The 25407-nt window shown below is 40.5% G+C and overlaps 1 protein-coding gene across 2 annotated transcripts in view; it reads left to right on the top strand.

Annotated features, from left to right (window-relative positions):
* SLC35F4 (solute carrier family 35, member F4) overlaps window positions 1–25407 on the top strand; it is a 190539-nt gene that overhangs the window by 162208 nt on the left and 2924 nt on the right. For both annotated transcript variants that reach the window (XM_004681838.2, XM_012724675.1), the window contains exons 2-6: window positions 1191–1376; window positions 5014–5311; window positions 10237–10456; window positions 19332–19457; window positions 21634–21826. In XM_004681838.2, coding sequence (XP_004681895.1) covers window positions 1191–1376; window positions 5014–5311; window positions 10237–10456; window positions 19332–19457; window positions 21634–21826 — 1023 coding nt within the window. The remainder of the gene's footprint in view (window positions 1–1190; window positions 1377–5013; window positions 5312–10236; window positions 10457–19331; window positions 19458–21633; window positions 21827–25407) is intronic.

Genomic DNA, 25407 nt, shown 5'->3' on the forward strand with positions numbered 1-25407 from the left:
ATATATATAATGAAGAAGAATAGCTCAAGGGCTTGCAAGTCATCAGCATGGAGAGTAAGCTGTCAGAACACCAGTTATTCAGAACTAGCTTTATTCAGAGGGATACTAGGATTGGAGTAGGGCTGGCTTCATAATTTGAGATCTCACTGTAAAATGAAGATGTAGGCCTCTTGTTCAGAAAGTGGGAAAATGGCTTTTCCTTTCTAATGTTTTATCTCTCTCTCCCTTCTTCCCTCATGTCATAGTGTTTTTGTGTTCTTTAATGTCTCCTCTCTCGGACATGGTAATTCTTGCTGTATGAGTGCAGGCCTCACGTGTACTGAGGAGTCAGGGACCCCAACAATCCCCACTATTGCTAGAACCCTGTAACTATACTAGAAGAAGCCAAGGGAGTGAGCATCTGAAAATCTGACTCATAGGCAGGGAGAAAACAGGAAGAAAGACCAAACCTGAACTAAGTCCCTGTCCCCTGTGCATGCCATAAACCCCATTCAACACAAGTTGAATGATTAAAATATTTGGAACTTCAGGATGGCCATTCAGAGTATATGTGCCTGATGCCCCAGGGTTCAGGTGTTAGAGGCCTGTGTGGCTGCACTAGTTACAGGTCCTGGAGTCACAACTGTGTTGGGGATTTGGGGACTATTAATCAGAATAAGAAGGGACATGGCCTGTAGAAGGTCCCAAGGGCTAGGTTTTCATCTGTAACAGAGATCAGAGATTAATAAGGAGATACTCATGCTGGATTTTAGAGACCCATTGATCTGATTTAAAAGTGTATCATGGGTTTAATAGGGTAAACTGTTGGCATTTTTACCAGTGAGGAATTCAACAGTCAGTCTAAGGAAGGAAAGGGAAGAAGCTGACAAAACATAATACTTTCCTTGAGGTAAACTACTGGGCTGTGTTAAGAGTTCTAATTCAGAACAGATAGTACCAACCCAAAACCATCTTCTAATGTTCATTCCTAGGTAATGAATTTATCTAAAAGACCCTTTACCTTAGGGACACAACTTGTCAGCTTAGTTTTCTTTTTTTAAGGAATTTCTTTTATAAAATTAGAAATAAACTCAATGACATCCCATGACTGTAGTTATTACAACCATGGTTTCACTGCTCAGCCACTTAAAATCTCTTTCCAATCTTTCCTCCAGGAAGTTCTCAAATTGGTGTGAATGGTCTCTTCCCAGGTACCTCCAGATCGTCAGTAACTCGATGTAAACCAGGAACCAACTGTCCCAGTTCGCACAGTGGCATTAGTAGACAACTGTCCCCACTCTCTGTCACCGAAGATTCTTCTGCTCCTATTCTTGAACTTCAGAGTCGAGGATCCTCTGGAGTCTGTGGACATAGAATTGAGAGACAGAGTAGATCAGGTATGTGGTGACTTCCTGTTAAATAACAGCATGAGTAGGTAACCTCCTAACCAGTTGAGGAAGACCTCACCATTGGCACAAGAAGCAGAATTTTTTACAACTCTTCTGCATGGCGTGGGGGAAGATTTATCAACAGGGAGGAGGAGAAAGAAAGGAAATATGTATATGGTGTGACATAGAAAGCAAATGACACAACCTATCACTCAAGAGGTTAACATGATTGAACGACACCTAATGAAATTTGTAACAATGACAACTTGTCTTCAAAATGACAAAACCAGCATCTTTTACCTCAGCCCAGAGCATTAGTAATAGCACTCTGTGCCCATTCTAAGAATAAATCACCAGTAAAATAATAGACTGTGCTCATATTCTCATCAGGACTAACAGTCTCTGGAATACTTCTTTTTTTCACAATTTTACCTCTTCAGGACACCTTGGCATTTACTAATCAGTCAAGACGTTCAGAGTTTCTGCACTTCCTCTGGACCACTCACCAATTCCTGTGTTGCTTGGGTTACTGAATTGCTAGATAAATCTCCTGAGTATTATCCTTGAGTTTCCCAGCACTTTATTATTGTTAAATGCAGCTGGGCCTAGAATGCCTGGTTATTGTTACTGTTTAGGGGTGAACATCTAATTGCCTTCCCCAGAGGATGGCCTAAAGCCCAATCCAGACTCACTGCCTCTCAAAATATAACCACATTTCCACCTTCCAAAAGAGCTAAACAGTTAGATGCTAACAGATGCCTTCTTTCTGCCTCAAAAAGCCTCGCTTCTCTTGTTTGCCAGTCAGCATCATGGCAAGGTCACATTTGCAGGCTCTGCCTTCCCCATGTTACCTCCTCGGTCTACAAATCACTCACCTTCCATTGCTTCTACCTGCACTTTCAGTCTCTTTTCTTCAGTGTTCCTTCCACATGACCAACAACATATTAAAATCTCTTGGCATTCAAAAAAATAATAATAACAATAAGAAAGCAGAGAAATACTACCCCCCCAAATAAGTGGGTGATGAAATGACAATAAAATCCAGGACTTTGAAAAAAATGCCTTAAGTCTTTGAAATGTTTTAATTGCCTTTCATACAGTACAATAATATTCCTATTATACTAGTTATCTGACGAACTTAATTTTCCAGTTATACTTGTTAATGAAGACTGGTCCTATCAGATAAAGATTACAGACTTCAAAGACTACACCATTCAGGGTCACCGGAAACATCATATATTCTTTCTGTAATGATTCAGAAGTCACATGGGGATATTCCAGTGCACTGAACAGAATAGAAAATCTGAAGAACAACTCACCATATTTTCATGAATTTATGGTGCTCCCCTTCAAAACTTATCTTGTGAGACAGAGGTTATCAATATATGACAGGTAAAGAAGCTAAGACTGGAATTAAACATGTACTCAGGAGACCATACAAATGGCAAGGTTGGCACTTTACACTCTTGGTTCCAAATTCCAGTGGCTTTTCACATCAATTTGTCTAATTCCAGTCAAGTTTTGTGGAAATGAATTTTCCTGGTAAATTCACTTTTAATGACATATACAAAGCTATAAATCTAAGCAGAACTAAGTAAAATCTGGTAGCTATAGATGGAAAAATTAATTGGCAACAATGAAATCCGGCTGGCAGAAGAAGAATGGATCGATACTGTGGGAGACAGGGGAAGGTATGTGACTATTGGTGTTAATCAAAATTATTTTCCAAGGCACAATGATGATGGTACAGAAGAAATCCTCACGAGGAAGGCAGGAAGATAAAACCACAAGGAGATACTTAAAATCTTTGTAGAATCATTCCTCCTTTATGAAATAGTCCCAGAGGAGAGTATGATCAGAACTGTAGTAGTAGCTAAATATTTCTTTCCTTAGGTGTTATGCCAGACTGCCAATCCTGCCAGGAAAAAAAAGACTTCTTTGAACTCTTTCTGAAACTATTTCTGTTCTGTCTGAATAGAGCTCAAACCTGAACACCTAAATTAAATGAGTTTTTGGAATAAAAAGGTTGGACCCCAGAGTTACACAGACTTGAGTCAACCTTGGACAACCTTTATCACAAGTCTCAGTTTTTTCATCTGCGAAATGGGAATACTAATACCTACTTCCTTTTTCAGCCTCCTAAGAGAAGAATCTCTTATTCATTTTTCAGTTCCCCCTCTACTCTATGCATAATCAGCATTCGCAGAGTGACAGCGAGTATAGCCATTGTCTGCATAGCCAAGGAGCTGGTTAGCTCACACTTGCAGGTTTACCTCAATGTTGCAGCCTCTTGCGAGTTTCCCCTGGTCACTTCCACCGTGCCTCTTGCTAGGTGTTTCTCTTCTGCCTCCATTTGCCTTGTATCCACCAAGGTTGGTCCTTATTCACTCTTGTGTATGTTTTTCCTCTTTGCACTAGATTGTAAGCTCCAGGCTTTCATTTTGGAACCCCCGGAACCCAACTTGAGTCGCCATAGGATTTTGTCAGTCAGACTAAGAGTACCTTTTTTCTTCTTTGGAGCCTAGGGCCCCTCATCATTCAGTCCTGTTTATAAGACTTGGAAATCTTACAGTAACTGTTGTGTTCTTTCTTCCTTGTTTACCTTCCCCTGTGAAGAATTTACTTTCAAGGCTTGCTAATTTCTTCCCCACCCCCCTCCCAAATAGTTATATCAGAAAGCCTTAGCTGGGTAAAAGCTTTTACCCCAGAGGGGCAGCCATACCTGGTTCGTTAAGAGTAGAAACACACTCAGGAAAAACTCAGCAGGTTCCGGGAGGTAGCTCCAGCCTCTAGCACTTACAGTCGGAGGCCTGCACCACTTTCTTAGCCTCCAAGATCAAACGTGTGTTTCAAGGCGCCTCCTCTGTCACTTTCAGAGTTCTGACTACTTTAGTCTGAAAAAAAAAAATACTACTAGAACTTCTTAGGAAATGTAAAAATACCAACCAAATTCACTGTGCACTCTCCCCACCCCCGAAATCTATTAAAACATAAATTTGTTCTGAGGCGGGAAATGGCTTGTGTCATCAGGACCTGCTCTGTTCTCAGGAAACACTGCTTTTTAATTCTGTAGTCATCTTTGTTGCAGTGTTTTAAAAAATCAGAGGACTATAACAACACGTACTTAATTCTCACTTACTTTTCATGTCAGCAGATACAGGGCTACTTTGGCTGCTAGGTTCTGCTCCTCCTCCCGCAAGGAGAGAAACAACACTTCCTATTTGGAATTTTCCATTCCAGTAGCAGATGGGAAGAGCGAGAGAACTTCCAGAGCTCCAAAGCTCCAAAGCAAGGCTCCAAAGCTTCCTCTGGGAGGTGCACACAGCTCTGTTAACTTTGGATTAGATCGAGCAGTTGTGTGACCATATCCTGTGCCTTTATGGCTGAACTGTGCAGAGCCTTTTCAAAGAAGAAGGTAGGATGACCCAGAGAACAACACAGCATTCACCAAGATTGGGCGCATTCTTAGGGACAGGTGATGGGTTTAGCTGTAGGCTGGACCTTGCAGAACAGAGACTCCTGAGATAAGATGAGCTGGAGTCATCTGTCTTGTGAAATGATGGTAGAAAGAAAAACACTGGTGATTATACCGCCTGCTTCTTTATTACCTGATTTCCACTTTTTTGTATTCCTCTGCTGTTTTCAGGGGACGACAGCACACAGACTCATCCTGAGAACAGCAGCCAAGAAAACAGAATCAAGGCTCGCTGTGTGTCCTGCACATCCGCGGTGCTGAAGGCCATCTGGGGGCTTTTGATCATCTTGTCAGTGTCATCGTCTTGGGTTGGAACCACACAGATTGTAAAAATCACTTATAAGAACTTCTACTGTCCATTTTTCATGACTTGGTTTTCAACAAATTGGAACATTATGTTTTTCCCAGTTTATTATTCTGGTCATCTAGCTACTGCTCAAGAAAAACAATCTCCAATGAAAAAATTCAGGTAGGTTTCATGTTAAATGACCAAAAGGAGATGCATTGAAATGCCTTACACAGAAATGCATATTTACATCTCTTTGAAATGTGAGTTGAGTTGACTTAGAGAGTGAGGAGAGGAGGATCTGTTCATGAATACTGGGAGATAGAATCGCTCCCCTCTAAAACAATACACACACACACATGTAAATCAGGTGTTCACAACATTCCAGGCACTATGCTGGTGGCTTTATATCTCTTATTTCCTCATCATTGGTGGACATACCCCCCTTTGAAGTGTATTGTTATCCCTACTTACCACAAGAGAAATAGGTCCAGTAGGATAAGTGGCCTATTTGAGGTCACATACTTTAAAATAATGAAACCCAGGTTTAAAATCAGGCCCATTTCTCTAGAAGTTACTAAAAAGAATTCTGTTGTCTCAAATCCACGGGAAAATGGTCTTAGTGAGATGAACTGTTACAGAAACACTCCCTTAGTACTCTGGATACTGGGTGCCTAAACAGATTTGCAGTGACCTTGTTTCATGCAACCAGGATGGTGTAAGATGTTGTTCTTTGCTGGGAAGGGGCACTTGAAGCTTTTTCTGTTTATCAGCCATGAGCTTGATATTCTGTAGTTCTAGGGTTTCTCCATGCAAACCTGGTTTCTTCAATGTCCTTTTAGAGAGTTCAGGAAACAGCGTTTGGATCAAAGTACCTTTGCCAAAGGGTAACCTCTTTGGTTTTTCCAATAACCCAACCTATGCGTTTGTTCACACACACACATATATATACATATATATGTCGTTATTATAGACCATTTGAATTTTGTTTCTTTTCTCCAAAAAGCAGAGTTAGCAGTCACATCAGTTTTTTATTCCCCAGAAATCCTAATGAATAGTAAATGTTAGTATTTTACTTCTCTCTGGCTTCAAATTCTCTTAGTATCCCTAGCTCATGTGTATATTTTTGAGCATAAAATTACATGGGTAACATTTCTTCAGTGTTATTTGTTTCAGTTTTTGTTGTAATTGTATCACTTGTAGCTGAGGTGACATCAGTTTACAACACTGAATATAACTTAGGATGTAACATCCTTGCTGTAGCTTCACGTGTGCACCAGCACATGCACCACACACCACCGTGATCCTCCATGCCCGTCGCTGGGCCCTTTCCCTTTGCTTCTCACTCCTCCCCTTTCCTTCTGGTAGCCTCAGTTCTGCAACCAGATTTCTAGGATTTCTTTTGGATTCATGTTGTCTGCTCTAAAGGACAATCTCTTGGAAAGGAAAAGCCCAGAGCTAAGGAATAATTTCAAGGACAGTCTCTGGTCACCAAGAGAAATCAATGGTCAGGGCTTGGTGGACAACAGTGGGAGAGCGACATTTCTTCACACAGCTTATTACTCCTCAGCAGAGGATGTGTAAGAGCCAAAACAACCTTCCTTCTTGCCCTTATGTATTCTGAATAGAAGTAAATGACATTTACAAGAGCTGCTGCTGACAGAAGCATTGTTTGGGGAATGCGCTCATTTCTACCATGTCTCTCTTGTCAGACTAACTATGAATTTGGCAAAATTCGTGATTTGTCAAGACACTGCCACCTGTTACTATGGGTAGGTGTGAAGTTGACCATTTCTCAACCATTTCTCACTTTTATTCTCAGACAGAAAACAATGTCTTTGATGGGGACATGCTTTAGTGGTTGGCTTCCTATGGGATATAAACATAGCCCCAAAATTCAGAGATCTTTGATTTTTGTTTTACTCTGTAGATGTAATGCCATCTGCCAAGGCAGTCCCCAAAGTTCTTATGGTAGAACATGGGAAAATAGAAGTTAGAAGTTCACCTGGAAATAGAAGTTACCCCATAGTGCCAGCCCCTCTGACTGTTTTCTACTTTTCTCTTGAATGGTATGAAAGTGCTTCTAGTTCTTTTGTTATCACTAACATCAAAAGAATTTTTCATAAACCATCAAATCTAGGTGGATAGGGATGTCTATTTCAAAGGAGTTTTTGATAATTCAATTTAATTTATATACTATCAAGAGAACTCCACATGCCTTAGGAATTTGAAATAAAAGAAAATGTTTTATACCACAGTTTTGACAAGGGTGCTGCTTTCTTTTTTTTTCTTTTTCTTTTTTTTTTTAGATTTATTTATTTATTCATACAGAGCTGGGGTACAGGCCAGAGATACGGTGTGTGAGAGGATTCACCAGGGACAGGATGGGGAGCAGAACAGGCAGATTGACAAAGTACACTGCTGAGGGAGCAGCGGGCGGGTCAGGAGAGGTCTGCCGCGCCATGTGGGTCACCTCTGGGGCAGGCAGGGATCGAACTCATGTGGAAGTGGCTTAGGCTTCTTAGTGCAGTGCTTTAACCCACTGTGCCACCAGGGAGGGCCCAGGTGCTGCTTTCTTAAGGAGAAAAATGTTTCTACAAAGTATGGAGTCAGAAGTATTCTTACGTACACCAACTATCTATGAAATGCAGCAAGACACTATATGGCCTTCAGAAAGGTCTAGAAGCTATTGGAACAGTGCTGAGCATAGTCACATAACTCATGACCTTCAGCTTTTCAACTTCATTCTAAGTTTTGCCACTTGTTAGTGACTCTTGTCCAGAAATTCTGACCAACTCCCTATTGTTTTCTTCTTGAATTGTGGCATTTTTTAGCATTTCATGTTTAAAGAGTATAAGGTTCTATACAGGTGACCTGGTGTTTGGATGGAAAGCCTTTTTAATTCCTTCCATAGCAGTGATAAATAGGGAGACGTTTATAGTGAAAGGAGAAGGGGAAAAAACAAGAGTAACGAGGCAGCGGCACCTGAGGGCGGCGGAAGCCAGGTGACAGGTAGCGTGTTCCCTGGTGGACTCTCCTTGTCACCACCTCTGCAGGCTTTCCAGTGGGACAGTCCCTCGGGTACTTCCAAAATCTTTGCCTGAGAGCACTCACTCCAGCATGATCATGTCTCTGGAAAGGAAGAGCCACCATTGACCAGGAATAGCGATAAAAAAAAATAAACAGAAATGAGTTTTGCTGTGATTTTTCATAAATGTATATTTTTATTTTCAAAAATATTTTTATTTACTTTTTGTGTAGAGGAACTGGGGTGTAGGGCAGAAGTGCGGGGGAAGGGGGTGAGCATATTCACCAGAGACAGAGTTGGGAACAGAACAGGCAGATATACTGAAATACATTGTTGAGGGGAGCTGTTCCATATGTGGGTCAGCTCTCTCTGGCCAGGGATGAAACGAAGGCCTCAGTATCAATAGCACTGAGACTTAACCCCTAGGCCACCCTTAGAATCCCCAAAAATGTAAATTTTTAAAGGCATTTAAGAGTTGTAGATGTAATCATTGAAGCCTTGAGTCTCAGCTCCGGCTCATCTGAGCAGACTCTCATGGAGAGAATCCCTTTGTAATTACAGAACACAAAATGTGTGCTCTGGAAGCTCTGACCAGACTGCTGCTCGGTTTCAGTGTGGTTCGGATTCCTAACACCCCAGTGGCCTGAGGGCTTTTGAGAGGCCATCCATTTTCCTGAGTGTGTGAACGGGAGTAGGTTCTGCTTACTTTACAAAAGGCTTTGCCTTTAGGTTACCTAATCCCTTCATTGAAGTTTTGTCTCTTTCGAGTTAAAATTCACCTTTGGGAAATCACATTTTCACTTCACAAAAATCCTTCTTTTGTGGTTGTCTCCCACATAAAAGTAAAACCACTAAAAATTTCTCTGTGTGATTATGCATTTTTAACCTCTCTGGAATGGCTGGTCCAATTCCCAGCATTGCGAGCTGCTTGGAAGCGACTCAGTATTGAAGGCCATCACCCTGGGCCTGGGCCTCAGTTCTTTGTACCTCTCTCTCTCTTCCCCGCTCCCTCATGTGTTCCTCCTGTGGGGAGAGTTTCTTCATACATGTGAGGCCAACATCAGCGAGAAATTACCTTCTCTTGCAATATTTTAAAGCCCAAAATTGAAATGAAAAACCACCCAGTGCCATGTAAGCATATTTCATCGTATACATTATAAATCAGATACCAACTTGCTTTGAATATGCTACTTATACTCTTCTTGAAAAGCGAACGCCTGTCATTTGACAGACAACAAATGGTTCAGTGTTCATGAACAACAGAGTAAAGAAAATACAACTGAATTCTTCTGGTGGCTTCCATGGCAAGCCTGTTTTTAGTCCGTAGTCACAGAGGAACTCTTGTTCCACCACTTTCTTTATTGCCTGCGAGCAGTGTCAGCTCAGATATTTTGATAAAAACTGGCCTTTGGACTAAATAACCAGTTTAGTCAGAAATAAAACAAATCAAAGATTTCACTGAAATAACTATTTTTACACAATGCATTCAGATAGTTCCTCAAAAATGACTAAATGTTTATATGTAAATACATATAACCTGTGAGAGAAAGTTATACTTATTTGTTTATTACCCTTTGAAGGATATCACAGAAAGGTTTTTTTTATTATTATTTTTCCTCTTTAAAAATAATAGAGGAAAATAAATTAGCTAACAGGGCAGCTATATAAGAAAGAGGTATCATGCTTGAAAAATAAAATTTCAGAGTATGTATGGCTCTACTTGACATGTGAGGCTGCAAACTGTAGCTGCCCACACAGTCCCAGTCTTGACTTGCTGCATTTTTCAATTGGGAAAAAAAATCTTCTCTCTTCTAATAGCAATTCCAGAAACTATTCATTTCTGTCTTTCTTGGGCTGGTCTGAGGATATTCAACAGCAGCAGAATAACTGTTCCAACAATCTCCAGAGACTATCCTTGCACTCACTGTGGCCTGACGGTGGCAGGACAGAGTTCAGTAGGTTCCAGGTCAATGAAGGCTGAGTCTCAGTGTTTCTCTTCCCTGAAAATGCTTGTCAGGAGTGAGGCAACATAGGAAGTGTCACGACTATTCCTGACTATCAACCTCTTTTTCTTTTCCAGGGAATGCAGTCGGATTTTTGGTGAAGATGGTCTGACACTGAAGCTCTTTCTTAAAAGAACTGCTCCTTTTTCTATTTTATGGACTTTGACTAACTACCTGTATTTGCTGGCTTTAAAGAAGCTGACGGCCACAGATGTCTCTGCTCTGTTCTGTTGTAACAAAGCTTTTGTCTTCTTGCTGTCATGGATAGTGCTGAAAGACAGGTTCATGGGCGTGAGGGTAATGGCATACTTGATTCGATGTGCCTCCCTTAAGCATAAATCTTTGGCATCAGAAGAGTTGTTTTATTTCACGGCATTTCTGTAAAACTTTGCCCATCACTTCTGGGTACCAATTGAAATCTGTAGCATGTTAGTGGGCCAGGAAGTTACAGCATCATGAAAGGATAAAGAGATTGTTGCCACTAGGCAGTCAGCCGCTCTCAAAAAAGAGACACTAAAACACACAGGAAAAACAAGTACTTTATTTAGAATTAATGGTGTGATCAATTCCTTCTGTCTTTAGGAAAGAGAAGTCTGAGGAAATTAGCCACAGTAAAAATTATGATTTGCTTTTTTCAATCAACATATGTTGGGGGTAACTCCCTCTTGTTTTTCCCCAGAGATGGGTTTAATTAATATTGGTGTAAGTAGATAAGATTACCAAACAGTAATTAAAGTCACTGGTAATGGCACAATGCTGTTAGAAGTGGCACTATATCTAGTGTGACTAATCTAGAAGTGGAACTGGAAGTAACAACTTGTACTTTTGGGTACAAATCCTTAATTGAACTGCATTAAACTTCCACCAATCACTTCAGTTCTGTTTATTCCTTTTAGAAACAACATGGATTTTAAAAAGTTGTATACTTATTCTTTGTCAGAAGTAGATCTATTAAAACCAGGCAGATTTAAAGAGCCAGATTTCATTCATATAATTTGGCATAACAACATAATAAAAATAGTGAGAAAGTAATTCTTGGACAGGAAGGCTAAATGGATAGCCTTTTCCTAGAAGAGAAACATCACACAGTTACTGTCCTCTGAAAGTAAAGTCTGTGATTGGTTTGAAACAGATTATGCTGTCAGAACTAAGTATCTTATGATGATCCCAGGGGCCTTGCCCTCTAAATGTTGAAATTGGTGTCTACATTACAGAAAGAATAGAAAATGTCATTGAACCTGAAAGTTTATTTTAAATAGCCAGTTAGCAAATTCTGGTTTTGAGGAGGAGTTTCTCAGAAATTCAGAACTGGAGCTGAAGATAAACAAGGAGTGATGAGTATGGTAGAAGAACAAAAAGCAGATGTGTTGAGAAACTGAACCAGTCCACGATGCCTTGAGGACATACCTAGATGTGGCCCCATCTCTCAGGTGCCCCATCTCTCTTGGATTTCACATCAAAACTCAGCATCGTGTGTTTATACGTGGAGCCCTGATGTTGTCTATCCAGCATCATGTGTCCTGACTTTTCCTTGAAAGCAGCCAGCTTCCCTGTGTTATTGCCCATGCTCTTTTCAGGATGGGCTACATAATGTGCACCGTTTAGTGCAAAATAAAAATAGCTGCTCTGTTAAAAACAATTAATACTTTCAAGTTGATAAGCGCAGAGCATAAAATTGAGTGTGGGTTCCTTGTAAACATGGGCTCAGCGCCTCTGCATAAGTCCTGTGCCTATGAAGTTAGCCAGTCTCTATTTCCATTACCTAGAATAATGCAGGAACAAAAGAGGGGCCCCGTAGATAATTGAGGTTATAATGAACTCATGCTCATCTTTCTGGACGCAAGCTTTCGTTACTATGGGCAATTTGTGGTTTATGTTTTAAAAGGAGGAAAAGGGAGATTTGAGGGCTCTCTGCTTTTTTGTGGCATCTGAGTACCAAAAAGAAATCAATATTCACTTTTGACTTACCAAAATCAATTGTTTGAGATTGAATGGATGCATTTAAAGATGGAACTTCCAGGTACACAAGGTCGCATCAAAAGAGGGTCAGTATTTACTTGAGGTCTTTCAAAGGGAAAACAACCCAAGATATAGCATTTAAATCATAGATTTAGGAATTCTTCCCAGAGGCTACAAACCATCACCATTTGAAAACTGGCATCTGTGGTAAATTGAAGGGTGATAACAGTTGGAGACCTTGTCCTAATCATACCAACCTATGACTGTGACCTTATTTGGTAAAAGGGTCTTTGCAGGTAAAAACAAAGATTTTGCAGAGAGGAGGTCATCCTGGATTACTTGAGTGACCCCTAAAACCAATAATAAGTATCCTTACAAGAGACCACACAGGAGAAACACACAGAAGAGTGTGCCCCCAGAGACAGAGATCAGAGAGATGTGACAACAAGCCCAGAACTTCAGAACACCAAGCAGAACCTGAAGGCAAAGGATGTTTTCTCTCCCACAGCTGCTCTTGGGACTGTGGTCCTGATGAATTTTGAACTTCTGGCCTCCAGAACTGTGAGAGAACCAAATTTCTGTAGTTTTCAGTCATCCTGTTTGTGATAATTTGTTATAGCAACCTCAGGCAACTAATACAGCATGTGAAACAATTAGACCAGATAATGAATACTTGCTAATAAGGATACACATAAATTAAGACATCATAGATAGAAAAATAGTAAGCATTAGTGTCAGCTTTATTAGTCAGATATTTTTCTTTCTAAATGATAGGAAATGCTTCATTTCTTGCTGTGAAACATTAGGAAGTGTTTAATGCCATGTTCCAGAAAAATGTCAAGGTGTAATTTTAACAATGCACATAATCAGGCCATGGAACACAAGAAGCAGCAAACATATTCAGCATTTTGCCTTTTGACAGTATCAGCAATTCTTTTCCTCTTGAGACATATTGAGAACAGGTATAATTAGGTCATTTGAGAAATTAAGGGAGGGCAAATAGAATATAGACAATCTAAATGCAGCTCTCATTGCCCACATCCATACATAAGATAAAGCACAGACCCTTTAAATGCCATTCTACTGAATTCTTCTTCTTTTTTAATAGTTAAGGGTTGCTTCAATCATCAGGTTAAAATTTATATTTCTGACTTTCGCTAATTCTTTAGTAGTTTAGAAACAGAGTGTGGTGGAATTATGATTCTCATTCACTTAGTCCCAAGAATGACCAAATTTAAGATGAAAAATATATGGCCTTCCCTACTTCAATTTTTTGTCAAAATAGCACCATGGACATAATGAAGGACCATTTATGCTATAATATCAGTAAATATGTTTATTTGGAGTGATATTTCACTAGAACAAGTAATGTTAACATTATAAATTATGTCTTAGGAATAGCTCTTCTATATTTTGTAAGGAATAGCTTACAATATTGTTGACGGATAGAAAGATAAATGTATAACCAAATGTCAGACATTTAATTCTGTATTATGAAATCATTCTCGCCAATTTGCTGGTAAACTCTGGTGTGTTAAAATGATCACAGGCAATTGCTTACAGCTGATAAATGATCACCTCATGATGTTAACTTCTTTAAAACATAATTTTTTAAAGATTTATTTATTTATGCATTCAGAACTGGAGTACAGGCCAGAAGTACAGGAGTGAAGAGAAGATTCATCAAAGACAGAGTGGGGAGCAGAACAGGCAGATTGATGAAGTACACTGCTGAGGGGAGAAGCGGGCTGGTCAGGAGAGGTCTGCCGCGCCATGTGGGTAATCTCCAGAGCCAGGGATTGAACTCAAACTTAAGTGGCTAAGGCTTGCTTGCAGTGCTGCATCCTAACCCATTGTGCCACCAGGGAGGGCCCAAAACATAAATTTTTTAATTACAAAAATGTTGATGAGAACTCAGCCCCTACAACTTTGAGGGTGAGTACTTTTATTCCTGAGGCTTTGTCTTGTTTATCTAGAATTCTCAAATTCATGAGGCTCAGAGAAACCACCTCAATAAAAGAAGGTTCTTCTCAAAGAAAGTCAGCCACTGCCAGGAAGTGCTTTTCTCTGAAGCTAGTCTCTTTTTCACTCTAATGAAGAGTAAATGCCAAACTAGAAAGTTAGAACCCTTTCTTTTAGATATTGCCCCTCCTTTTGTATTGTTAATTGAAATTTTTCTTTCATTTTCAGATTTCCTTAAACATATGTCAAAAATTGGTAGGCAGAGAGAATGTTTCAGTAGACCCCAACACTCGGCAGATTTTGGAAATGAACTCATGTCTCTTCAATTTGACTGCCACATATTTTCTAACTCTAATTGGGTCCCTATCCAGTTAGTTTCCCAAACTGGCTTTTCTGGAGACTTTCCAAGATCCACCAAGGACTTACTGGAGTATTTCAGTGAAATGGAATCCATCATTGCTTAACCTGTACTTCTCTGAACTTAAATTGGGCTCTAGAGCACTAGAAATCAGGACACTAGGGCTGAACTGGCACTGATCTGTGTCAATATTACATATTTAGATAAGATTCAAAATGACCTTTTGTTTTCATCTTGCCTTTAGCTGACATTTATGCAGTAATTGTTCATTCACATGCAGTGCAGAATCGTTTCTCCAGAACCTTCCTACTTCCTGGAGGAGGTAATAAAAGATTGTCAGGAAAGGGTCTCCATCCCCCATCCCCTCTTGATAAGACAATGTCTTATGGCTACAGGGAGGAGAAAGCTGAGTTATAATGACTCCTCTATTTTATGCCCATACGGAATCCACAACTTTTTCAACCATTTTCAGTCAATCTACACATACCCTGGGTCTCTGGGTTTTCTTTCCTTCTTTTCTAACCTGTTCTTTTAAGATAATTTTCAAATGGTTTTTCTTCATATAAAAATGATGCATGTGTGTGGCAAGGAGGTAAAGTATGGACTCCTGGCACAATGTTAGGTGTGAATTTGTCCTGAACTAGGGACATCCCCACCTCCACGTCATACAGAATCTGGGCGACTTTCTCTTGCACACACACTTCACATTTGTTCTGTTTCACTGTATTTGAGTGAGACCAAGTGTTACTCTTTGTAGAACTTTGAATGTAATGTGGACAAATAGAAGGATTCTGTCTAGCATATTTCTTTGAAAATGGACTCTACCTATCTCAAAACACTCAGAGAAAAGAGGATGTTCACCAGTGCAGTTCTTATTGGCCAAGGTATTAAGGTATATCAGACCTGCAGCTGCTGCCTTGTAGTCTTGAATTTGAACATAGTCTGCTGGAGTATAATTTGAAGATGCTCAATTTTAGAGACTTCTGTAGGCTTAGGATATAAGGTCTCATGTGAGCCAGTAAAGTTCTGCCATATCACTAGGCTTCAGAAACAGAGTTAATCAAACAAAGTAAATTAGGGAAAAAATATGTGGATTGTAATTTACTTAGAATGTTAAAATCCTGGAAGGAACACTGTTGAAGAAGCAGTTAAAGGTTCATCTCAATACTCCGTATGTTGGAAAAACTCACATTGTTATATGAATAATGATTCTGAGATTCATTTGTCATTGGGGAACTCTGAAGGTGATCAGGCTGGCAAGCCCTTGTGTAGATTCAGAGAAGGGCCAGATTCCTGTGATGTCCCAGGGTGTGCTATAAAAGCGGAAAAAATAAAGACACAAGAAGACAAAAACAGTCAAAAGATAGATGCTTGTCTAAACTTCACCTGCACAAATTCTTTGAGAGAAAAGAAACCTACTGAGAGGCAAGGCCATGAGGAGCGCAAAAACACCTACCTTTAAAGTTCTCCAGACTTTAGAAATAGGTTCAGACATATTCACGAAGTCCCTCAGGTCCTAGAAATTGATGTAGAGTAGGCAGGGCTGAGTCTGCAGAGGTGGGTCATTTGCTCAGAAGGTGACACCCTAAGGAAAGGTGCTCAGTTCAGGTGGGCACACATGATGTGTCAGGACCAAGAGATTCGGGAAGTTAAAAATAAGGCTTTGGTGCCTTTGAGGTCACCATGGTTACTAACATTCTCATCCAAACCACAGTCAGGTGATGGCAGTGAAGGGTTTTCCAATTTGTTTGGATACCTGGGGTTTGCTGTGGGATCAGAACTAGAACTGGTTGTGAGGAGAGCCATGTTTTTCTGAAGACAAACAAATGGCACTCTGGGATGGTGCAAGTTCAGCTCATGTGCTCAGAGCATTTTTGTAGTTCTTGCACATGGATCAATGTATACTTTTAAGCACTTCTGGCATAATATTTAAAACATTGGATTCCCACTGACACATTTCCAGTATGCAGAACCTCACAAAGAACTTTGTCTGTTTCTGTTGAATCCTTCTGAAAACTGATTAACTCTGAAAATGCATGTGACTCAAATCAGGGCTTGGGTGGTTCTCAGCACATGTAAAGAGGGTGATGTCATTAACTAGTGGTGCCAAACACAGCCACCAGGATGACCCGAGCAACCATTCCAAATAGGATTTCCACCCTCTTGCGTGTTCTAAATTAGCTGAGCTCCCTTTCATCACTTCCAACTGTGAAGATAAGAAACATTGAAATTTTCTTAAAACATGGTCATAGAGAATTTTATCTATCAGAGTTGTGAAATTTAAATAAAAGTAGGGAAAATAATGTCACTTATTGTTTCCCCCCAGGAAACCCATATAACTTATAAATTATTAACCTATAAATTACTGCTTCTGCCATGGAGAAGATTTTTTCTATCACCTGAAATATTCAAATTTTCTTGCCTTTAGAAATTTAAATTAACAGCATTGTCTGGCCCCCTGGAGTGAAAAATGCTTCTCTCCAGGAAGGCAATTGAAAGAGACACTCGTGTAATTGATATGTCAGTATCAGTGGTCCAGGCTAATATTTTCAAGAGACTTGAATATAAAATGTAATGGAGAGCTTTAAGAGGCTTGATTTGCTATAAAATTATGTAATCTTTGCCCATACCCAAATCCTACATTGGGGAAACTTATAGTAGAAATATTATTCATATATTTTTACTAATGACTGACTTAAAAAAGGAAGCATTCCCAACTGTAGTCAAATCCTGGGGTAACAGTATGAAATGTTTGTCACTTTCCAGACAGTTTTTTATTTTTCTTTTCATTTGTTTGTTTTATGTATGAGCTGTTTATTAGCACAATTCTCTAAACCCAGAGTTATATGCTATATGCAATATACTGAACCATCTATACATGGTAGGATGTTTTTGATCATTTTTTTAAAGATTTATTTATGCATACAGAACTGCGGTACAGTCTAGAGGTGCAGGGGTGGTGAGAGGATTCAACAGAGACAGAGTGGGGAGCAGAACAGGCTGATCATCAAAGTACACTGCTGAGGGGAGCAGCGGGCAGGTCAGGAGAGGTATGCTGTGTCATGTGGGTCACCTCCAGGGCAGGCGAGGATTGAACTCATGCTGAAGTGGCTTTAGCTTCTTAGTGCTGTTCTTTAACCCGCTGTGCCACCAGGGAGGGCCTGTTTTCGATCATTTTAAATATGAAATAGCACATCATGTTAAAGTTCAATAGGATTAATGCCCAGTGTTCTATTAACCCTATCTTAACGTAATCACTTGTTTATTTCATGAAGAAATTACAACTTATGACTGATTGAAAATCAACAAATATTCAAATTTGTTATCCTACAAGTTGAATCTTGTGAAGTATATATATTTGTGCACATGAATACTATAACCCATGAACACCAATTAAAAAACAACTCAGGAAAATGCCAGTTTCCAATGTACCATTTCAATTTCTTGGAATCAGACTGCCTCAAGAATTTTTGCAAATCTCTGCTCTGAACTCCAAGTCCCCAAATCAAAAGAAATGATAACCATCGCAGAATTTCCAGGTCTAGATAACCCCCTCCCCATCTTTATTTATGAGTCTATTACTTCTTGTTTGGAAAATTTCCTTGACACCTCGTGGTGTGTGTAATAAATTCTATTCCCTGTAGTTTGAGGCATAGTCTAACCAGAACACGCGCCTGGCAGCTCCGGAGAATATGATATTCACTCAGCGAGAGAAATGCCTCCCATCAAGCAGCCTCCCAGATAACACTTTATGAAGATGGTTTTTCACTGCTGACATGTCGGCATCTGTTCTCAAGCATTCCTGCTGTTTTTTTATAAGGATGCATGCGTTAGTATGGAGTTGGCCCTAAAACCCACTGTGCATTTTCTCTGGGCAGTCATGAACAAAAGAACTGCCTTAGCAGCACCTAAACTATATGGGTCATTGGTATTATGCTATGTACTGGCCTCCAGCAAGTTTGCAGCTACATGGTAAAGATCCACATTTTGCTGTGATAAGTAATTCCCTAACAATGTTCAAATGGGCCCAAAACTCATATGATCAAACTACCTACAAATTGTCTTACTTGGGAATACTCAGAACTGAAGCTTAACAAAATGATGCATCTCAAATTGTTTAAATTTCTCACAAAGTTGCATCTTGTTTTTAAAGTCAGTGAGACAGTTTCACAAAGAAATGGCATGTTGCTCTTTATTTTGGAGTTATTTTATTGTTGACAGTGTCATGAAGTTAGGACTTCAGTCCAATTATGGACATTTCACTTTCTGCAGTTAATGCTCTAAAATACTTAAATGAAAATATCTTTCTGAGGTTTAATTTGCACATAAACAAAAGGAAGAATTGGCCTCTTTGACATTCCAAATGACAGTGCAAGCTTGGTCTTTATAAATCACTGAGATTATTCACTTTATTTTTTTTCCTTTGGCCTAAATTTTTGCCTCTTAGCTGACTCAATTTTATGTCTCCCTAATCAAGTCCTGGTCACATGGAAAAACATGCACTGATCCCAGCAGCTGATTAAAATGTATGCTGAATTGTCCAAAGAAAAAGAATACAGCATAGGTGACCATGTTTAGAGATGACTTCCTAGTGAATTTATTTCACCAATATGGGTATTTATCTCTAGAAAGTTGAGCTAAGTAATTAAACTAAAATCACTAGCCCTTAATTAGAAATGTGAGCAGCTTTTATAATCTCTGCCTGGATGACTCATGAGCAGACTGATTTCTTGTTAATACTGACCCTTCTGACATGCAAACAGCCATGAGCTGGGATAATTGGGTTTGAGGAAGCATTTAGCAACTTTGATGAAGTCTTCAATTGCCTGCCCTGGGCTATGGAGACATCGGATTTTTTCTTCTTTTTTTTATCTCTTGCTTTCTTTTTGACAGATAGTCGCTGCCATAATGGCAATCACAGGCATCGTGATGATGGCATATGCAGATAATTTCCATGCGGATTCCATCATAGGAGTGGCCTTCGCTGTGGGTTCTGCCTCTACATCTGCACTGTATAAGGTATGCTGTCTTACACATCCTCTCTCATCTGTAGCCTAGACCTAAATAATAAAGTAAGGATGGACAAAGAATATCTTGTCTAGGAAAAGGCAAAGATGGTTTAAATGATATTAAGTACCACTTAATTGAGTTCTTGCTGCAAGGTGAGCACGTGCCTGTGCAGCGTTTCATTGGTGTTGACTCACTGCAGTGAAGCTGTGAGGCACAGATATGTATCCCTGCTTTCCAGATGAGGAAACGCAGGCACAAGTGATTAATTTGCCTAAGGTCATGTAGGCAGATTTAAACTTGAACTGGCCACTCAAGGCCAGAGCTCTAGTGAATCACCCCTCCCACTCATCAGTTGTGGGGGTAGATGAATAAGACCTCTTCTATTTTTTCTTTAATTTACCTAGAGTTATTTAAATGTGTTAAAAATAATAAACAAGCTGTCACTTGAGAGTCAACAGTTTGTTCCTCAGGTCCCAGGAGCTCACGTTATTAGCAAAGTGAAGTTATTAGCAAAGAAAAAGATCCTCTTTTCCTTCCTTCTGGATACTCTGGGTCTCTGTACTGTCCATTTTTTTCTCCACTGGAGTTGCCTATAATCAATGAAAATTATATTCAGAGTCATTGTACCTCACTTCAGACATAATAAGACTGAGAGATCTAAAAGATTGTTTCCTCAAGTTCTGCTTTTAAAAGTCAACTTTCTGGAGGTAGCTAAGGACCATTCCACTTTCACCTTTTTCAGTGTTTCAATGAGAAAATTCTCTCTGTAAGAGAGAATTCTCTCTGTAAGAGGAGGCTTCTGGAAGCCTCCTCTGATTATTTGCCAACACTGCAGCTCTCTGAGTGCATGAAGTTCATTTCCATACTGACATTTCCTGGCCCATTATTCCATATGAAATGCTTGACAAGTGTTCATTCAATTGTCTTTAGTGTCTAATATGCACCCCAACTGAGACTCCATTGAAAAGTCTGATGTGACTCAAAACTAGCACATGCTCTGTTCTCTTAAGTCTCTCAAAAGAAAAATACAAGTTTGGTTGAAATTAAAAGCAATTGAATGGGTGAATTTGGAAAGGATTGTGCTCAGTGAAATAAGCCGGAAGGAAAAAGAAAATTATTGGATGATTTCACTTGTAGGAAGTATATAGGGGAACCAAATAATGGATCAGGAAAAAATAAGAAGAAATTAATAAATTAACAGGCAACTATAAATCAGAGACATTTCGCAGGGAAGAGGAGGGACGAAAACAAGGAACTATGGTGATGGTACAGGGGTGAATTGGTGGTGGGAATTCAATGGGGACTGTACCTGAGAGGTGAGAGCAAAAATGAACGAGAATGTAAAATATTAATTGATTGATTGATTGATTGATTGATTAGAAAAGAAATAAAAGCTGTAGCCGAGTTTGTTATATAACCAGATGATTACCTAGAAAGAGAATTCTCCTGACTGTGCTCTAGGAGTGTAGTGTTTGCTACCATGTGGAAAATCATATATACACTACACAAAAGATCTGCTCTATTTTACATTGTTTGAGGATTAGAAATGAGCAGAGGAATTAGAAAAAAATAACAAAAATATGGACTAGAGACCTGGCCCCTCCACAGCCTGTTGTGTGATTTTAAGTTAGCTCTTAGCCTCTCCTTGCCGTCTTCCTCTGAAACACATTAATAATCCAAAAGAGAAGTGTTTATAATCTGGAGAATAAACACAATATTTTTAAAAATATTTTAAACTCAAGGAGAACAGTGTTTATATACCCAAGGCATCATTATTATTTCTATAAATAATGTAATGACAGGCTCTCTGTCCAATTTAGTTTTCAGTAACTGTCAAAATAAGGGGAAACAAATCCCATGCTTGAAGAAAAGAATTGATAGCATCTCACACCTGGGAGAGTTTTCTAGACTTATCTTCAGTTTTATTCATCATTCACCCCATCCCCATGGGTGTACATGGCACCATCAAGAACAACCATTTGCTGTTTCATATAAAGGCTACAAGTCATTTTAATTCATTCCTTATTTCAACAACCCATATGACAAGGTAGGAACTGTGTATAAACTCTGAACTGGCTGGTTCACTGTGCAGGTTTAGAAATAAATATGCAGGTCTGAATAGAACTCTCCTTTCTGATTCAGCAAACTCTCCCTCTTTGTAGCTTAAGAGTTTTTCCCATTTCAGGTTTTGTTTAAGATGTTCCTTGGAAGTGCCAACCTTGGTGAGGCAGCACACTTTGTCTCTACGTTGGGTTTCTTCAATTTAATCTTCATCTCCTTCACCCCGGTCATCCTGTATTTCACCAAGGTGGAGCACTGGTCCTCATTTGCAGCTCTGCCGTGGGGCTGTCTCTGTGGGATGGCTGGACTGTGGCTGGGTAAGTGGACCTCCAATTTGCCCTCCATTCATTTTGTCACTTGACTTTTCCTGGGATAGGTAAATTATCACAGTGGATTATTCCCTTGCGCACCTTGGTCTCCTATTTCTCAGCCTTGCTGAAGGTTAGTGATTGTCACTGAATGTTAAGGAGACTCTTTGCAGGCTTGCTTAGATCAGAGCTCTTCATCTGGTGTGCTTCCCACCGGGAAAGGTATGCTCTGGAGACTCAGGCCACCCTGACCATGGCTGGTCTTCAGGCAGCCTGCTCTTCCTTGATGATGTCAGCTGCCTCTGTGTTTCATGCATAGCAGTGTCTGAGGCAGAGGGGCAGTGCGGATGACACATTTAAGGAACTCAAAGCAGATGGAAATGGCAAACACTGAGTATGGAGGTGTGGGAAGAAGGAAAGAGGAGAGTAGATTATAAAGATCCGGAAGGACACTTTGAAAGGGATGGATTTAAAGCCACTTTAAATAGAGAGGTGACAGACACGTACTGACCTGTACATGTTAAACTGTCCACTCTGAGTAGGGAGAATGAATTTGACACAAGAAACACTCTCTAGGCCAAAGAAGAAGGAAGAACAGGTTTTGTTACCCACCCGAATAGGTTTGCCTAATTGATGGTCAAAAAAAGTCACCTGGAGCCTCTTAAGGTTCTCGCTCCCAACTCTATAATTCTTAGGCTGTGTGAGCCGCCAGGAATTCCCACTCTCAAGCTGAACAATAACAAGCCTGTTCTCTCCCTGAACAAACCACCACCACCCAATGACTCTGTCTCTTTGACTCAAACCATTTCGTTTGACTCCCATTTCCTCATACCACCTAAGGTCAACCCCTCTTCCCACTCCACATTGCCCACCCACCAGGCGTGAGTGGAAACATTCACCAACCCTCTGTTGACCTTTCTTATCAAGGTGACATAATCTGAAACATAACCTGAAACCACACTGCAACTCTTGGGGAGAAAAAAACCTGCCCTTGTTTCATTCCCACATAGGCTTTAGGTCATCTTTTTTCTACTCTCACCCGTGATCCTAAGGGGAATTTTTAAACAAGGTAGGAAACACTCAAGAAAAAGATCAAACATTAATCACTGGTCCTTTGAATTCTATCCTGGAAGGTCAAAAGTATGTGGATATGACCTCTCATAACCTTTACTAAGCTAAATAGAAATCAATAGTAGGCTCCCTAAGACCAAAACATCCTAATAAAAGTATCTACATAGCTGGCTCAGATCATAACAGGGAACAATTATAACCAAAATTTCAGTGAATCTCGGCCCCAGCTGTAAACACATGATCTCCAACTTGCTGCAAAGGAGCCTTCCAGCATCGTAAAGCCCTTGGCTTGTCTCAGATGTGTTCCTAAGCGAACCTGCTCAGGCTGCTGGGTACTGGTGGTCTCCGCCAAACATGACCGTGTCTGTTCTCCACGGAGCGCAAGCCTGCCAGCACTAGACAGCTCCCCTAGGACGTCCCCCGAGCATGCCGCCGTCACTGTGCCCAGGCTGCTCAGTGACAACATGGGAGGCAGACCCTCCCATTACGCTCCACAGGGTTTCACAACCCTCAGAGCTCCCATTCTTCCGTCTGTATTTCCACCCCTCTTCTTCCCATAGGAATCAGATAGGATCTAATTTTGCTGGGCTGAGAGACCAACAGTAGCCTCTGCTCTCAGCTTCCCCATATCTGCTGTCACTACAGCTTGCTCCCTTGCTTAGTTTCACCTTGCGCCCCCCCCCACCGCCTCCTCTCTGGTGACCGGTCTTCCAGTGAGTGACTTAGCCCAAGCGGGTTGGCCTCACCCATTCGCCTGATGTGTCTGACACCCTCTGGAACTTGGGCTGTGCCTTGTGCTACAAAAAACACATTGAATACCCGCTCTTGTCCTTAAGCTGTCAAAAGAGCATGTAAGTATTCCATCCAAAGAAATAAGGACAAGCAGACAACACTGTTTGGTGAAGCCTCCAATACTGTCATCCAATCTGCTGAAATGTTCAGTTCAGCCAATAAAATATCAGTGGGATGTTGGACACTGTCTGTGCTGTATTTTAGAAATTGCCGATTTTTTGAGAATGTGTTGCATTTGACTCCTAAGCATGAAGAGAAAGTGGAGTTGCTATAATATTGACTCCCATGGAGGTCTTACCAGGAAAGAGGGGCTGTTGGTAATGGAAGGAGGCCCCTGTGCCTTGATTGCTGCCTCTGCTGTTAGAAATTGTAAAGGAGCACAGCTCTGTTGAGTCAGGACCTTACACAAGTGACTCCAGCTTACTGCTAGTAGGCGTCACTCAAGTCAGAATTATAGAAAACGTAGGAAATAAATTTTGCCCTACTATTCAGGAATGATTCTAGAACCATCATTAGTTCTACTAATATTTGGGCAACTTGGGTGATTCATTTCCATAGAGAGCTTCTCTGTACTTTTGTAGCTATTAACATTCATCTTGATAACCCCTAAAAACACTTATTGAAATATATTAAAATAACCCCATGTTATTTAAAACTCCTTTTCTTCTTGAAAATATATTTTTATCATTTTATAGGGCATATAGTTATTTTAAATTACAATTTCTAACTAAAAAGGGTCAGTGATTTTAATTAAAGGGCCCTAAGTTGGTTCTGTGAAACTGCTCTTGGGTTATCTATGCACAAATCAAGATGTGGAAAAGGTCACTGGGGGTTGGTGAATTACGTTGAACACACCTTTGCCCCTGTGATGCTCATCTCAAAAAAGAGAGGCTAAGGGCCCTCCCTGGTGGCGCAGCGGGTTAAAGCACTGCACTAAGAAACTAAAGCCACTCCGCATGAGTTCGATCCACGCCTGCCCCGGAGGCGACCACATGGCGAGGCAGACCTCTCCTGACCCGCCCGCTGCTCCCTCAGCAGTGTATTTCGTAGATCTGCCTGTTCTGCTCCGGCTCTGTCTCTGGTGAATCCTCTCACCCTCCGCATCTCTGGCCTGTACCCCAGTTCTGTATGAATAAATAAATAAAATCTTTAAAAAAAAAAAAAGAGAGAGGCTAAAACAGCATAGGCAGACCCTCCCTGGTCACACAACGAGGTAAAGTGCAGCACTATGAAGCTATCCACACCACTGCAGCACAAGTTCAGTCCCCAGCCAAGGAGGTGAACCACATGGCACAGCAGACCTCTCCTGTCTTGCCCACGGCTCCCCTCATCAGTGTATTTCAGTACATCTGCCTGTTCTGCTCCCCACTCTGTCTCTGGGGAATCCTCTCATACTTCACATCTCTGGCCTGTACCCCAGTTCTTGTACACATAAATAAATAAATCTTAAAAAAAAAAATCACAGGCAGTCTTTGGATAGATCTCCCTGTAAGAAGCAGAGCCTTTTAGTTATGGAGGAATGTGGGGTGACATACCTCAGTCATTTACCTGCTTTCAGCCTCTGGCTGGCTCAGTCTAACTGTGTAGCACTAATGAGAAACATAGTGAATTGGTTATCTCACCTCTATGCACTTGTACCATGCACCCCCTCTTGCTGGTTGGCAAGAGATTAGCAGTCAGGGTAGCAGGTGAAGAGAAGACCCAGTTCAGGTAAGATACGCATGCAT

Source organism: Condylura cristata, unplaced genomic scaffold, assembly GCF_000260355.1.
Source record: "Condylura cristata isolate star-nosed mole 26May11 unplaced genomic scaffold, ConCri1.0 scaffold00013, whole genome shotgun sequence".
Lineage (NCBI taxonomy): Eukaryota > Metazoa > Chordata > Mammalia > Eulipotyphla > Talpidae > Condylura > Condylura cristata.